General features: G+C 39.5%; 1 protein-coding gene across 2 annotated transcripts in view; it reads left to right on the forward strand.

The window, feature by feature from the left end:
• Positions 1-18,035, forward strand: part of MYO18B (myosin XVIIIB) — an 810,748-nt gene that overhangs the window by 99,050 nt on the left and 693,663 nt on the right. For both annotated transcript variants that reach the window (XM_089684120.1, XM_089684121.1), the window contains exons 7-8: positions 1,147-1,259; positions 8,557-8,733. In XM_089684120.1, coding sequence (XP_089540246.1) covers positions 1,147-1,259; positions 8,557-8,733 — 290 coding nt within the window. The remainder of the gene's footprint in view (positions 1-1,146; positions 1,260-8,556; positions 8,734-18,035) is intronic.

The following is an 18,035-nucleotide window of genomic DNA, read 5'->3' on the forward strand; positions in this document are numbered from 1 at the left end:
GGGGCAGGGTCACCATTGCGACCCCTGATGGTACACCATTGGCTGGAGGCAGGTGCGGACTGACAACTCATGGGGCCCCCAGGCAATAGGGGATCATGCGGCCCCTGTGTCCTTGCCCAAACTCAAAAAAGCCTATGATAAAGGTACCAGGGGCATATCATGGGGCCCCCTACTGACCCAGGCCCTCGGGCAGTGCCTGAGTTTCCAAATGGTCAGTCCGCCCCTGGCTGGAGGTGTGTGTTAAAAAACACAAGTCTCAAGTATGGGATTTTACCACCTCCCAAACCGCAAATGTATATGAGCCCTTACTGTCATGAGCCCTCTATAAATCTGCTTTCACACAGATGTGCTGCAGTTTTCCCTCACCACGGATGCAGCGCAGTGCACCTGTAACTTTCCTGCAGGTTAGTTGCTCTTTGCCATAGATTTCTATACTATCTTGTGAGTGTGGTGCTCCAAAACTCCTACATTCAGTTTGAGGTAGAGGGCTCTGAGGGCCACAGGTTGAGCACCCCTGCTTTAAGCAGTATTAAACCCAAAAGCAAACATTTATTATATTAAAGCTTACCAATTCTTAGATGTGATGAATGCATTACTTTCTTTTTTAGGCTTTCTATTCTTTATTTTTACCTGGTGATCTGGCCAGTAAGTCTGTTGTCTTTCAACAGAACAAGCTGTCCTGTAGATGTAGCAGGTATAGAATTGAGACAAACCATTTACAAACCACAAACAATGGTGCGTACAATGGTGAGCTTTCATTTATTTATGTAATTTTTTTTTTCCAAAAGTAAACTGACTATTAAGTGTGAGCTGAAGTTTAGCTTCAGTTTATTAGTGTATCTAAATCTGCTAGTACATCTAACACTTCCTCCCCCAGACTGACACTGTTGCTGTCCCAAGGTGTCTCTGTTGCTTTTTCAACAAGAATAGGGGCACTCTACACGAGATGTGTTACTGGCCAGATCACCAGTTAAAAAAACGGGGGGGAAAAGCCTAAAAATGAAAACTAATGCAGCCACCACATCTTACGACTGGTAATCTGCAATATATTACATTTTTGGTGTTGAGTTTAATACTGCTTTAATATAGAAGAATATTAAGACAAGTATAACATGTTTTAAATCTGTTAACTCCTTATGCTTATAGCCACAGAACTAAAACCAGATGAGGGAACTCCGGAGTTAGCAGATGGGAGAGTCAAGATTCGTATTGATGCTGAAAATAGGATACTGGAAGTGGATGAAGAAAATATTCATAGAGTGAGTATGTGAAAATGTGGGATATAGTTAAAATGGCTTTTACAGTTTCACAGGAGCTGAGCAGAAACCCATTGTAGAACCTGCCTTACAAAATGCCTGGAATCAATGAGTTTTCAAGGCAGGATCTGGGGTTAGTGTGTCTCTTAGATTGTAAGCTCCTAACCCTCTTGTAGTGAACTGTATTGTCTCCCATTATATTGTAAAGTGCTGAGGAAACTGTTGGAGCTGAATAAATCCTGTATAATAATAATAATACTTTGCCAAATAAAATGTACAGAGCAAAAAGGTTTTGTGGATGGCCAGGCACTCTCATACTTCACTCTCAATCAATGGAAGTTATTAACTTTTTCACATGAGAAAGGTAACTAATTTAAAATTTTAACCAGATTACCATTTTCTCTCTTTTTAGCTAAACTTTGGTTTAGCTTTAAGATACATTTAAAGATTTGAAAACAGAATGTGTATGTCGTTATGTATTATTAAGATTCTCTTTTAGGCTATGCAGCAGCTGATGCTCAAGTCATTAAGGAATAACAGGGACTTTAACTAAGAAACAGGCAGCAACACTTATTTGAGACTGCCACAAACTAGGTACACGTTTCTGCTTTTAAATTTTTAAAAATTAAAATGAGCTCCGTGGGTGTTTCTGATTAACAGCCTTGCTGGATAGAAAATGCATTATGCATGAGGATCTTACTGTTTTTCTTCTCCAGGGCCTTGCAAAACTTTGAAGGGAGTGAGGGAGAAAAATCTGTTTTCCTAAGAGCTTTTAATGCAAATGTTCTTCATTTGTCATAGGCTCATTGCAGCTGTTTATGCCTGCAAGTTTACTGGCTTGGGCAAAGGTTTGATTAGTCCCTTATTGCAGTCAATGCTTGTTATCGCACTTTCTTGCATGTAAAGAGGACTCTGTGCAAAACTCCCATGCTCATGATTATTGTGCATCTTCATTTTCCACAATGCTCCTCCTTATTTCAGGAACTTTGAAACATGCTACTTCAAAACTGATTCCAATATTATCCAGCCTTGTAAGGTTGAGTACGTAGGTGATCCTAAATATGAGGTTCCATGCATACGGGGCGTTTTGATAACGCTGGTGATGTTAGCTGTGTAAAGTCAGCTTTTTTTAGCGTTTCTGCATTAGCGTTTAGCGGAGTTTTGCCACGATTAGTGGCATTTTGATGCATTTGCAGTATTTAGGTTTTTTTGGGACCAAAAAAAGTCTAAAAATGCTGGTTTGTGGGATTTTTTAGATTGTACGCCCCTTGAGGGCTAGGGACTGATGTGAATGTACAATATATATGTAAAGCACTGCATAAATTGACAGTGCTTTGCCACATTTTTCAGTGTTTTTCAGCATTGGAGCGTTATACAACTAAAAAACTCCTCTAGAAACATACTAGTTCTGTGTTTTTTTTCCAGCAAAAAAAAGCCCCAGCCAAAAAATGTTTATTACAGTCTATGTGTGCATGCTGGGGGGTTTACTGGCTATAGAAAAAACATCAAAAGCGAAAAACAGCCGCTGTAAAAATGTCAGGTGTGCATGAGGGTTAACAAAGGAAGCAGCAGAGTGAGCAAAAGAATTAAAAAGTATGTGCAGTTATCACCGCTGGTGTGATTTGATAAGCTTTTTGCTATTTATAATTTTTATATTTTATTTATTTCAGGTACTTATATAGTGCTGTCAATTTACGCTGCGCTTTACATACATATATTGTACATTCACATCAGTCCCTAACCATCAAGGAGCATACAATCTAAGGTCCCTAACTCACATTCATTCATACACTTACTAAGGCCAATTTAGACAGGAGCCAATTAACCTACCAGCATGTTATATATATAAGTATTTGTATAGAAACAATCACACAAAGCATCATAATTCCTGGAGGTTAGGATGAGACTCAATGCGATTAAAAGATTATTTAAACTAACTTATGTGTCATATAAGGGTCATATGTGTCCTTAAGAATCTGACCAATAAAAAAAGTAGGATCAGATGAAAGTAGGAGAGGAACAGAAAACTGTTTCCAGTTGCAACCTAAAGGACTAGCCAATATACCACATTATTCAAGATTGCTTACAAAATATCTGATCCCATTCCCATAATGGAAAATGACTAGTAAAAGGTAACACATGCATCCTCTTAGAACATTTGGAAATCTGAAACCCCATTATTTATATGCTCAAACCTAGTCAAATGCAAGACTATTTATAGTCTTGAAGCTGAAAATCAGTCAAAAGGGTATGTTACTGTATACATGGTGCATTATTATACATGTTGCCAAATGTCTAAGAGGCATAAAGAGAAAACAAAGCAACCCAATGAATAAATATTGCTGTGCTTTTCTAAACAGTGGGGTGGGTTATGATATATCCATGGCAATATGTACGGAGTGGTGGATGTGTAAGTACTGTTTAAAACAGTAATGCAGAAGTAAGGCACATGCAGCCTGTGTGCCCATTAGATGTTTGTGATGGAGAATAAAGGCACAGAGCTGGTCAGAAGTGGCTCTGTGCCTTGTGAATATTGTGATGGCCAATCACAACAAATACAAATGTAAAAAGTGCTATTTACATTTGGGAGCCTGCCTCTTCCTTCTCTGCCACCGATTCTCTTGATCCTTTTCCTTCTTCTCTCGGTATGTTTTCTGTTGTTCCTATAAGTGAAATTGGTTCCACTGACCACCAACAAAAAAAAGGGGGGGGGGGGGACTGACAACCACTACTATTTGTGAAAAAAACAATGACCATCAGCAGTTATGGAGCACTCACTACTTGTTCACCAACATTTAAAGTGGTACTCAGCACTGACTGCCACCTTAAAGCGGAGCTCCACCCAAAAGGGGAAGTTCCACTTTGAAGATTGGTCCCTCACTTTCCATTAACGATGGGCACCTTTGGGGAGCAGGGCGGGAAAAGGTACCCAAATTTGACAGGTACCCACTTCCACTTCCCCTGCGATTGCCGAGGCGATCAGAAATGGAAGTTGTCCTCCTAATCTCCCTCCCCAAAGTCTTGTGGGACACGTGACAGGTCCCAGAAGATGACAGGGGCCATTCAGGAAGCGCAGCGCTACTCGCGCATGCGCAGTGGGCACCCGGCTGTGAAGCTGCAAGTTGTCACAAGCGGGTGCCCACACTGAAGAAGATGCTAGCGCCTGGAATATAGTATGGCCAGTGAAACGGGCTGCGGCGGGGGGCAACGTGGGATCGTGGAACAGGTAAGTGGCTGTTTTTTAAATGTCAGCAGCTACAGTTTTTGTAGCTGCTGACTTTTATTTTTTTACAGAGTGAGTGGAACTCCGCTTTAAGGAAGCACTAACTCATGACCACTAAAATCTGCAAACTGTTTTGTGCATTACATAATCCTGACCCATACATTCTGACTGCTGCTCTGTATGTGCTATGTCCTAAATTAAAAATTTGGGGGGCATTTTAGAGCCGCAAAAATGTGATACATCTGAATTTTTCAAAATGTTTTCTATATATAATAAAATATAACTAGTTGTTATTAAATACTCCAGAGGAGAGCTCTATCTGTCTAAGTATGTCATATAAAAATCATTTGGGTACAGTAATGCATGATGGAATAATTGTCTACACAGCTAACATCACCTTTGTGTTATAAATGAACTATGCAATTAAGGGACTCAAGAATTAAAAAAAATATGTATTCTTCAGTGGAGGCAAATTGAGGTCATTTTAAATAATAATCCTGTAGGCAAAAGCGTGGCTTCCTTAAATGCTGACCAAAAAACTTCTATTTATTCATTCATTCATTCATTCATGTCCACTGCATCCTGCACAGAATCTATTACATGCAATCTGATCCCTAGCATCTATGGTGCATCTTCAACATCTAAGGAATGAGCTCTCTCCCTCTGTCTCTTAAGGGCTCTCCATCTCACAACTGCTCGCACACATTGCACTCTTCCTCCCTGTCACAGCAGCAGAATGGGTAGCTGGGCATTGCCATAAGGACATACTAAAGCAAAATAATGTTTTAAAATTACCATTCAGTGAGTAGATGGTGTTTTCATGTGACTTAAAGGGCAACATTTAAAATACACAAATAATCTGCTTATGGGATGCCTTAGAGCTGTATGTGGTATTACAGAACAGTAAGATTTAGTCCTGAGATTTAAAAAAAAAAAAAGGGAAAAATTAACGCAAGGTTCCCCTTAAAATTCGAATCAGACCTTTACCCAGGCATGCAGCCCTGGTGGTCAGCCATGGTGACCCAATGATGTTTTTATGCAGCCACTATGATCCATTACACAACTGTTTTAACTTGCTCCACATCCAATGCTAAATGATGGATCTCCGGAGCTACAGTGTTGTACACAGGGCCAGGGATCCTGGGTGATGACAGTTACCATATTTGATCATGACAGGAGGTAACATCATTGGGCACTGGATTGCTGGGATTGATGGGTATTTATATTGCTGGGCGCTGTGTTTGATGATGGATTTACAATTCTGGATGTGATTTATGATGGATTTACACCAGGGGACAATATGGACATTTTGTTATGTTTATTTTCTGTAATGTCATTAATTATTTTTTTTTATTTTTAAATCTTTTTTTAGAAACTGGTACTAATATACCATTGTACTCATTCCCTTGGGATGGGAGGGAATGAATATCTGGGGTCTCCCTTAATATAAAGAGGGCTTCCAGATTCCATTATAAGTCTCCTCCATATACTCTCAAACATTTTTTATGGCCATGTGGGGAAGAAGTCCTTGTCCCTTGTACATTGGGACTAGGTGCATTAAAGGGGGGGGGGGGGACCTTTGCCAGGATTAAATGTTATATTTCTACAATTTTTACACTGCTAATATACATCACTAGAGGGTTTCAGGATTTTTTTTTATCAAACTCTCAATAATTTCATTAGGAAGTAAGAGACCACAAATGATGCAGCAATGGAAAGTTGGCTGGCAGCAGGACAAATTTATATAGCAATTTTAGGCTCAAAATACTAGTGATTATAAGGACAGGTATTGGTTTTACTACAAGAATGAAATAACTACTGATGATATAGCAGTGGAAAATAGGCCAGCAGCAGTATAATTTGTAATAGAAATTGTAGACCGAAAGTTCAAAGAGGCAAAGAGTACAGGTAGCACAGGAAATTTAAAGAAGTGTAAAATTGGTAGGATGTTTTTAATCAAGAATAATGGGCCTAACTTTTATCTATGGGGATAAGGGATGCATTAAATGTGTTTTAGGTGCACATTGTTTTTCCACTTATTTTTTCATCTTTATTTTCAAATTATGTAGCAGTGTGCTGCAAACAATAGGCTACTCCAAAAACAGTTAGTCAGGAATCAGGTACAAATAAATTCTGCAAAATAGGCAACCCAAAATTAAAAAAAGACAAAAATACCTAAAAAAGACCTTAAAATCAAGACTCTTTTTAATCACCTGACACCCAGTACATTTACTGCAGCAGGGTGGCATGTGCAGGCTCAGTCATGTATTTACTGTATACAGGGTTGTGCCTACTCCTGTGTAGGACCTTGCAGCGTCCAACTTCTGGGACCACTGTGTACTGGTAACTGGATGCAGGGTATCACTGTAACTGGCAACTGGGTATCATGTGATCGCTATGATTGGTCATAGCGATCATATGATAACAATGCAAACAACCTGTCATGAATGGCTTTCCATTCATGAACAGCTTGCTTACTGTTGTAATCTGTGATTGGCCCACAGCAATCACAAGGTACCTGGCTACCTGTACCATGAGATTAGCTGTAGCCAATTACAGATCACAACCATAAGCAAGTTGTTCATGAATGGGAAACCCATTTGTGACAGCTAAAACTATTGCTTATACGGTGATCATCACTGTATAAACAATAGCAATGTAAACAATTCCCTGAGCACCCCTCCAGAGTAGTACATGGTGACAATGAGCTACTCTGATGGCAGGATGAAAAAAAATAGTAAAAAGAAAAAACAGAATACAATTAATAAATAATTATTTAAAAGATTTTACATACTTCAGAATATTTTCTTCATTTTCCATAATGTTGTGACAAAAAAATTACTTCAAAAAAATTAATCATGCCTGTTTAAGTTCCAAGAGGGGGTAATTTGGGGTGCATTTGCACTGTCCTAGCATTTTAAGGGCCTCAAGAAATGAGATTGTTCAGTTTTTAAATATATATATATATATACCATAGTTTGTAGATGTTATAACTTTCACACAAACCAATTAATATACACTTATTGGGATTTTGTTACAGCAGAACACATTCTGGCCCTAAATTTATAAATATATTTGATTTTTTTTATAACAGAAAGTATAGTTATATAAAAAAAAACAAAAAACAGTGATGATCAAATACCACCAACAGAAAGCCCTATTTGTGTGAAAAAGTGATATAAATTTCATTTGGGTACAGTGTTATATGACCACACAATGGCCAGTTAAAGTAGTGCAGTGCCGAATAGCAAAAAATATCTTGGTCATGAAGGGGGTAAAACCTTGACTTCAAATGGTTAAGGGAAGCCTTGGAGAAAAAATCCCCAGTTTTAATATATCAATATAGGTTGATTGGCCAAAGAGCTAACATTTAGAATTAGGCCTCATTCACACAGCCAAATCTAGAGTTTAGGCGTGGATATTTGGAGGGTCTGCAGACCCTGTGTGCTTTTGGACAGGCTCAGTGGCCACAACTTTCTGCACACAACTGTGCTCACATCCGCAGTTTCCTGCAAGATACTTGCCACACCACAGGTGATTTGGTCACATGAATGAGGCCTTAAAACAAAGTTTCCTTCCTAACTGATCCACAATCTCTCCCTGTGCAGTTTAACAGCTTTTTAGTTTTCTTTTTCTGTAGCAGCTTCCAGTACACTGACACTATGGCTACTCTGTGCTCCCTCTTTTATAGTGAAAGGGCTGGCACATAACAAAGCCCTATTATTAGCCATTCTATACCAGATGACCATAATTCAAAGGCCTTCCCAGTGCATTATCATTAAAGGTAATAGAAGCAGGCAAATTGGCCCATTAAGATTGCTGGGAACCCAAACTATGAATTGCTTTGATTCACCTTAAACCCAAATCCCTATCTATATGTGACCAGATGCTGGTATCATTACATAAACACATATAAAGTCATTTTTTACTGACCTCGTTGAGTATCTAGAATTGCTTTGTAGTTTACACTGTATTCAGCAGATCAAAAGAACACATAGGTAGTACAATATTTATGAGAAAAAAGTTTAGGAGCATTGCAAGTTCTGGAATATTAATTTTGTTTTACCCTTTTATTAGACCAATCCCTCCAAATTCGACTATGCAGAAGACCTGACGACACTTGTCAGTCTGAATGAATCCAGTATAATCAACACTCTGTGGCATCGATATCAGTCTCAGCTTATTTACAGCAATGCCGGACCAAACCTCATTGTACTGAAACCAAGTGGACCTGTCACAAACTTTTCTACCAAGGTGGGGAAATGCCTAATATTTTGGTAGTTACTGTATGGTGGCATATTTGTAAGGAACAGTTTTAATGGGGCACATAACAAGTGGTTATGTTGGAAGTGGCTATGTTTACATGTATTTCATTGTAAAAAGATTATTTTGGCATTAAACAAGGTGTACTTGAACAAGTGACTATGAATTGATAGGACACAATACAAGTTAGAGATCATGCCATTACAACTTTGGATGAAGATTGAAGTAAATGTAAATCTAATCACTAAAATATCATGTAAGTTTTAATATGCAATTTTCAATATTTTTAAACATGCAAATTTGGTAATATCTGGTGATCCTTCCATGCAGGTTCTATCAGGCATTTTCAGTTAAAGGGGGGCGATGCTCTTTCCGTGCTTCACAATTGTTCTCCTGTGTTGTCACCCTGTCACATGCTTTCCTAATGGAAACTGCACTCATCCATTCCAACACTCATCAATGTTGCAAAATGGTGTCCCCCTGTTGTTACCATCATAAAACCCGGTGTGAGAAAGGATGTACAGCAGTTATTGTAGTTCATGCCTGTAGACAGGAAATGGCTGCCATGAGACTTCAAGAGATCAAAAAGGGATACAAAAGTTATATATACTGTGTGTGTGTGTATAGTGTATATATATACACTATATTGCTAAAAGTATTGGGACACCCCTCCAAATCATTGGATTCAGGTGTTCCAATCACCTTCATGGCCACAGGCATATGAAATTAAGCTCCCAGGCATGCAGACTACTTCTACAAACATTTGTGAAAGAATGGGTCGCTGTCAGGAGCTCAGTGAATTCCAGCTTGGTACAGTGATTGGTTGCCACCTGTGCAATAAGTCCATCCGTGAAATTTCCTTGCTACTAAATATTCCACGGTCAACTGTTAGTGGTATTATAACAAAGTGGAAGCAACAGCAACTCAGCCACGAAGTGGTAGGCCATGCAAAATGACAGAGCGGGGTCAGCACATGTTGCGTGCACAGAAGTCACCAACTGTCTGCAGAGTCAATAGCTAAGGACCTCCATCCTTCATGTGGCCTTCAGTGCCATGCTATATGCCGTGCTATTAGTACAACAGTGTGTAGAGAGCTTCATGGAATGGGTTTCCATGGCTGAGCAGCTGCATCCAAACCTTACATCACCAAGTGCAATGCAAAGCATCGGATGCAGTGGTGTAAAGCACTCCGCCACTGGACTCTAGAGCAGTGGAGGCTGTGACGATCGCTGCATCAGACCCCAGCCCTTCTCACAAAACTCGTGACCGAAGGACTCGCCAATCTAAAACCGCGCTGTCATGTGTGTAACAATGCCACGCCCAGCTGCACCCTGCACAAAGAGCTCTCCTGCTGGGCCTTGATGCCTTTTTGAACTCAGCATCCAGGGACCACGTGTCACTCAACAGAGAGGGAGGGGGGATGTGGAGTAGGAGAGAGAGATATAAGATTGAGGGTTTGGAGCAACATGGATGACCGCGTCCATCTCTGTGTGCACGATTGCTACCGAGGCATGTTCTCTGGAGTGACAAATCATGCTTCTCTGTTTGGCAATCCAATAGACGTGTCTGGTTTGGAGATTGCCAGGAGAACAGTACTTTCCTGACTGCATTGTCCTAAGTGTAAAGTTTGTTGGAGGGGAGATTATAGTGTGGGGTTGTTTTTTCTCAGGGTTTGGGCTTGGTCCCTTAGTTCCAGGGAAGGGAACTCTTAAGGCATCAGCATACCAAGACATTTTGTACAAACTTTGTGGGAACAGTTTGGGGATGGCCCCTTCCTGTTCCAACATGACTGCACACCAGTGCACAAAGCAAGGTCCATAAAGACATAGATGAGGTGTGGGTTGGAGGAACTTGACTGGCATGCACAGAGTCCTGACCTCAACCCGATAGAACACCTTTGGAATGAATTAGAGCGGAGACTGTGAGCCAGGCCTTCTGGTCCGACATCAGTGCCTGACCTCACAAATTCGCTTCTGGAAGAATAGTCAAACATTCCCATAGACACACTCCTAAACCTTGTGGACAGCCTTCCCAAAAGAGTTGATGCTGTTATAGCTGAAAAGGGTGGGCCATATCAATGTTGGACCCTATGAACTAAGACTGGGATGCCATTAAAATTAAAGTTCTTGTGCGTGTAAAGGTAGGCGTCTCAATACTTTTGTCAATATAGTGTGTGTGTATATATATATATATATATATATATATATATATATATATATATAAAATATAGACTGCGGGCAACACAAACATGGTAGTATATCAGTACAAGTGCCATATCTGTAGATAGCTAAACTCTATTACAAATTAAAGACTCTGGAGAAGTGCAGTCAAAACAAATTTCTTGATATGTGAATATCCCCAATAGCTTAAAATGCATTACAATAACTAGGTAATACAGAGGGGAAAAAAACCTAAACAATTACAGAACCTCATAACACAGTTAAGTCATTATGTGTTACATCACACATACACAGCATAATTTTTTAAGGTAATCATTAGAGACATATAGCAGGAAATGCTCAGCACTAGAAGGGACTCTTAATTTGAAAACCATTTGGATGATATTAGTGGTTACATCTACCTGTACAAGGAAAGAATGTGTTATACAGTCAGGTCCATAAATATTGGGACATCGACACAATTCTAACATTTTTGGCTCTATACACCACCACAATGGATTTGAAATGAAACGAACAAGATGTGCTTTAACTGCAGACTGTCAGCTTTAATTTGAGGGTATTTGCATCCAAATCAGGTGAACGGTGTAGGAATTACAACAGTTTGCGTATGTGCCTCCCACTTGTTAAGGGACCAAAAGTAATGGGACAGAATAATAATCATAAATCAAACTTTCACTTTGTAATACTTGGTTGCAAATCCTTTGCAGTCAATTACAGCCTGAAGTCTGGAACGCATAGACATCACCAGATGCTGGGTTTCATCCCTGGTGATGCTCTGCCAGGCCTCTACTGCAACTGTCTTCAGTTCCTGCTTGTTCTTGGGGCATTTTCCCTTCAGTTTTGTCTTCAGCAAGTGAAATGCATGCTCAATCGGATTCTGGTCAGGTGACTGACTTGGCCATTGCATAACATTCACTTCTTTCCTTTAAAAAACTCTTTGGTTGCTTTTGCAGTATGCTTTGGGTCATTGTCCATCTGCACTGTGAAGCGGCGTCCAATGAGTTGTGAAGCATTTGGCTGAATATGAGCAGATAATATTGCCCGAAACACTTCAGAATTCATCCTGCTGCTTTTGTCAGCAGTCACATCATCAATAAATACAAGAGAAACAGTTCCATTGGCAGCCATACATGCCCACGCCATGACACTACCACCACCATGCTTCACTGATGAGGTGGTATGCTTAGGATCATGAGCAGTTCCTTTCCTTCTCCATACTCTTCTCTTACCATCACTCTGGTACAAGTTGATCTTGGTCTCATCTGTCCATAGGATGTTGTTCCAGAACTGTGAAGGCTTTTTGAGATGTCGTTCGGCAAACTCAAATCTGGCCTTCCTGTTTTTGAGGCTCACCAATGGTTTACATCTTGTGGTGAACCCTCTGTATTCACTCTGGTGAAGTCTTCTCTTGATTGTTGACTTTGACACACATACACCTACCTCCTGGAGAGTGTTCTTGATCTGGCCAACTGTTGTGAACGGTGTTTTCTTCACCAGGGAAAGAATTCTTTGGTCATCCACCACAGTTGTTTTCCGTGGACTTCCGGGTCTTTTGGTGTTGCTGAGCTCACCGGTGCGTTCCTTCTTTTTAAGAATGTTCCAAACAGTTGTTTTGGCCACGCCTAATGTTTTTGCTATCTCTATGATGGGTTTGTTTTGTTTTTTCAGCCTAATGATGGCTTGCTTCACTGATAGTGACAGTTCTTTGGATCTCATCTTGAGAGTTGACAGCAACAGATTCCAAATGCAAATAGCACACTTGAAATGAACTCTGAACCTTTTATCTGCTCATTGTAATTGGGATAATGAGGGAATAACACACACCTGGCCATGGAACAGCTGAGAAGCCAATTGTCCCATTACTTTTGGTCCCTTAACAAGTGAGAGGCACATATGCAAACTGTTGTAATTCCTACACCTTTCACCTGATTTGGATGTAAATACTCTCAAATTAAAGCTGACAGTCTGCAGTTAAAGCACATCTTGTTTGTTTAATTTCAAATCCATTGTGGTGCTGTATAGAGCCAAAAATGTTAGAATTGTGTTGATGTCCCAATATTTATGGACCTGACTGTATTTTAACAATGACATTGCTTATGCAATAATTTGTTTGTGTAAAGGCAAAAAATAAATCATTTGGCTTGAAATGTTTTCTGGTAATCCCTATGTTGAAAAAAGTGATCTACAATACTGTAGAATCACCCATGCTCCATTATTGACAGCTTATTTCAAATGATTTGATAGAAATATTGTTTTCTGGGCAATGTGAAGATTAAGCATCCTGGAGTAAAGGCATCTTTTGCCAAAGCTAGGCATGAAGCTGTTGAAACAAGTAAGCTCAAGAAAGATGTAGATGCTATATAGAAGACATTATATATATGTATATATATATATATATATATATATATGTATATATATATATATATACACACACACTATATTGTATTGGGGTTCCCTGAACTTTAATGGCATGCCAGTCTTAGCCCGTAGGCTTCAATATGGAGTTGGCCCACCCTTTGCAGCTATAACAGCTTCAACTCTTCTGGGAAGGCTGTCCACAAGGTTTATGAATGTGTCTATGGGAATATCTGACCATTCTTCCAGAAGCACATTCGTTTGGTCAGGCACTGATGTCGGACGAGAAGGCCTGGCTCTCAGTCTCAGCTCTAATTCATCCCAAATGTGTTCTATCGGGTTGAGGTCAGGGCTCTGTGCAGGCCAGTCAAGTTCCTCCACCCCAATCCATGTCTTTATGGACCTTGCTTTGTGCACTGGTGTGCAGTCATGTTGGAACAGGAAGGGGCCATCCCCAAACTGTTCCCACAAAGTTGGGAAATTAAATTTTCCAAAATGTCTTGGTATGCTGACGCCTTACGATATCCCTTCACTGGAACTAAGGAGCCAAGCTAAACCCCTGAAAAACAACCCCACACCGTAATTCCCCCTCCACCAAACTTTACACTTGGCAATATTCAGTCAGGCAAGTACCGTTATGCTGGCAACCGACAAACCCAGACACGTCTAACGGATTGCCAGACAGAGAAGTGTGATTCGTCACTCCAGAGAACATGTCTCCACTGCACTAGACACTTTACATTGCACTTGGTGATGTAAGGCTCGGATGCAGCTTCTCGGCCATGGAAACCCATTCCATGAAGCTCTCTATGTACTGTTGTTGCGCTAACCTGAATGCCACACGAAGCTTGGAGATATTTAACTATTGACTCTGCAGACACTGCTCACTTTGTGCTTCCTACCACTTCACGGCTGAGTTGCTGTTGTTCCCAGTTGCTTCCACTTTGTTATAATACCACTAGCAGTCAATTGTGGAACATTTAGTAGCAAGGAAATTTAATGGATGAAAAAAAAATCAATAAACAGAAAATGCTGTACAATAATCCCTCAAAAACTATGTGCAGTCCAAAACCCACAAGTCCAATCTTTAAATCAAATTCTTCTCGTGTTCAAAAATTCCTCCGATAATATACCTCAAAAAGAAAAAATATTCACATAGTGAATCCCTTATGATTAAGTCGATGACGAAACGCGTCAAGGAAAGTGACGTCAACGCGCACACGAGAACCGGAAGTTGACCGGCGGCCATTTTGGATGAGGGAGGATCGTCTGATTTCCCCTGGGCACTTCCTGGATTGCAATATATGGAGTTTCAAGGCTGGTGGATCTTGATGGTAATATGAAGGCAGACTATATGGAGTAAAGACCAATAGGAGGACTGTCTCCCACCTTCCTTTGGGAAAGATATATGAAAAAGCTTCCTTTTTTTCTGAATATTGGTAAGGGTATGCATTCCTTATTTAGAAGTGTCACAGTGCTGGTTGGATTAAAGCACTGAAGAGTGATTCACATTCACGTGGTTTTTCATTATTTTGGCTTCACAGTTTTTTTCACTTTGTTCACTTTTTTTTCACTGATTAAATGTGATTGGGTATTCACTTGAATAAAGTCACTATTATTTGGATATATATAAAAGGATAATGCACTATGTGAATATTTTTTCTTTTTGAGGTATATTATCGGAGGAATTTTTGAACACGAGAAGAATTTGATTTAAAGATTGGACTTGTGGGTTTTGGACTGCACATAGTTTTTGAGGGATTATTGTACAGCATTTTCTGTTTATTGATTTTTTGTACATCTTTGGGGGTGAAGGTATTGGTTGTGCTGTGGGGAATTGTATTTAATTTCTTAGGAGAGTGTTTTTTTTCATTTTAAATTTAATGGATGGACTTACTGCACAAGTGGTAACCTATCACGGTACCACACACTGATCTCCTGAGAGCGACCTATTCTTTCACAAATGTTTGTAGAAGCAGTCTGCATGCCTAGGTGCTTGATTTTATACACCTGTGGCCATGGAGGTGATTGGAACACCTGAGCCCAATGATTTGGAGGGGTGTCTCAATACTTTTTGCAATATAGTGTATATATATATGCATTTAGGTGAGGTGAAGAGCTGTGCCAACAAAAGAGGTAGCCTCCCGGGTTCAAATTCATGCGTTTAGCAGGGGGTTGCATAGCTTTCTCCTATAACGTGGTGCTCTCTGATATGTGACCACAACTGGCTCAAAACAACATATCATGTGCTTGTTTTAATTTTTTAGCTGGCCATAGAAAAAAGTGAGAGGTGTAACCTGACGTATGACCTGTCATATTTATAGGCTGGTCTGCCTCCTGCCTGGGATTGGTCAGACTCCAAAAAATATGCAGATCAGCCCCTCCTCACCTCCGCCTACTGACTTCTAGAAGCTTCTCCAAGTTTCTAGAGCAGGATGTGGTACTAGAGGTTTAACCTGTAGAGCCCTCCAGCTTTACCTGAAATAAACCATCTAACTAAACCCAGGCTTCTAGCAAGCCTGTAACTACCCTGACCAACTATGTACACCAGAGGGTGCTACAGAAAGCTGAAGCAACTCAAAAAGCCAGTCAGGTTAGTGAAAGTGATTGTTCTACATTATTCACTCCGATTCATTACCATTTTGCACATTTTACATCTAACACATTAGAGCTGATTTACTAGAACTGGAAAGTGCAAAATTTGGTGCAGCTGTTCATGATAGCCAATCAGCTTTTAACTTTAGCTTGTTCAATTAAGCTGTGACAAAAAAACCTGAAAGCTGATTGGTTTCTATGCGGAGCTGCACCAGATTTTGCACTCTACCGTTTTTGGAAATCAACCCCAATAGGTTCTCAATAAAGCATTGCTTTTATTAACATCAGTCTCCCATACACTGTTTTAGAAGAGAAATTGGTTAGTAAATAAAGCATCTTATGAAAAGGAAGAAACCATGCATTTACTTTGTAGTGGAAACAGAAACCATTTTATTTTTTATTGCATCAATCCTTTTTCCACAAATCCAGCTGCCTTTAATTGTTGCTTTATTTCTTTATTAAAGTCACTACAACATAAACTGCAGAGAATTGATTTCAAATTGCATTTTTCAATTAGTACACTTGGTGGCGCCATATATCTATTAAACATTTTCAGCACACATTCATCCACCATGTATTGTGCCTGAAAATGTTATTATCTGTTAGATTTAAAAAAAAAATCTTTGAATGCATAGCTTAACTTCAAATATTTAGTTGCTTATGGTTTTAAAAGAACTGAGTGTCATCAACACTCAGTAAGAAATACACACAAAGCAAAGATCACAGTAGAAGACATTTTTTTTCTTTATTCAGTGATACCTTAATAATGATAATAGACTAAGCAATTCTTATTTTATCTGTAATGACACAGCCCTAGAGATATGCAGAAAGATACCCAGGTCCCCGGTACTTCCAACCACATAGACTAATTTGTCAATGTCCTGGCTTACTAAAGTATTAGGCCATGTAATTAAAATTAAGGGCACCGGTATTCACTTCAAATATCCAATCATGTTCAGGATAAAAGGATTTAAGAAGAAAAAGCTTCCATTGCCCAGAACTTGACGTTTAAATGAATGTGGATTCATTATACTTCATTACACTGTAGTTCACCTTGATTCACTGTTTAATAAATCAGGCTCATGGTGTATATGTTGACTAAAATAGACAGTCAGATGTGTCTTGTTATTTTCTACCCTAAAATACAAGAACAAAAAGTTGTGATTGGTTAATGTGAGACACTCCTAATAGAAAATTAAATACATTCTGCAGAATACATATTAAAATTCAGGTTAGTAGGTGAACAGCAGGAATGAGAATGTTCAGGTGAGCAGTAGTAATAGCAGTATTCAGGTGAACATTTACATAGGAGTTTTAGGGTAAAATGTAGGAATAGGAGTGTTCAAGTGAAAAGTAGGAATAGGAGTTTAGGTGAACAGTAGAAATGGGAGTGTTCAGTTGAACTGTTAGTATAGGAATGTTCAGATGATCAGTTAGTATGGGAATGTTCAGATGAAGAACAGCAATGGGAATGTTCAGATGAATGGTAGGAATGGGAGTGCCAAGTGAAGAGCAGGAATAGCAGTGCTCAGGTTAACAATAGGAATTAGAGTAATCCAGTGATCAGCAGTAATGGGAGTGTTCAGGTGAACAGAAAAAAAGGAAGTATTTGGATTTACAGTTAATATAGGAATGTTCAGGTGAAGAGAAGAAATGGGGGTATTCACGTGAACAAAAGGAATACGTTTTCATGTGAACAGCAGTAATGAGAGTATTAAGGTAAACAGCAGTAATGAGAGTGTTCGAGTGAACAGCAGAAATTAGTGTTCAGGTGAACAGCAAGAATGGCAGTGTTCAAGTAAACAGCAAGGATGGTATTGTTCAAGTGAACAGTACAGCGAAGTGTTCAGATGATCAGTTAGTATGGGAATGTTCACATGAAGAACAGCAATGGGAATGTTCAGATGAACAGCAGAAATAGCAGTGCTCAGGTTAACAATAGGAATTAGAGTAATCCAGTGAACAGCAGTAATGGGAGTGTTCAGGTGAACAGTACAAAAGGGAGTTTTTGGATTAACAGTTTATATAGGAATGTTCAGATGAACAGCAGAAATGGGAGTATTCACGTGAACAAAAGGAATACGTTTTCATGTGAACAGCAGTAATGAGAGTATTAAGGTAAACAGCAGTAATGAGTGTTCGAGTGAACAGCAGAAATTAGTG

The sequence above is a fragment of the Staurois parvus genome, unplaced genomic scaffold, assembly GCF_062004578.1.
Source record: "Staurois parvus isolate SC_StPar_1 unplaced genomic scaffold, SC_StPar_1.0 ptg000336l, whole genome shotgun sequence".
Lineage (NCBI taxonomy): Eukaryota > Metazoa > Chordata > Amphibia > Anura > Ranidae > Staurois > Staurois parvus.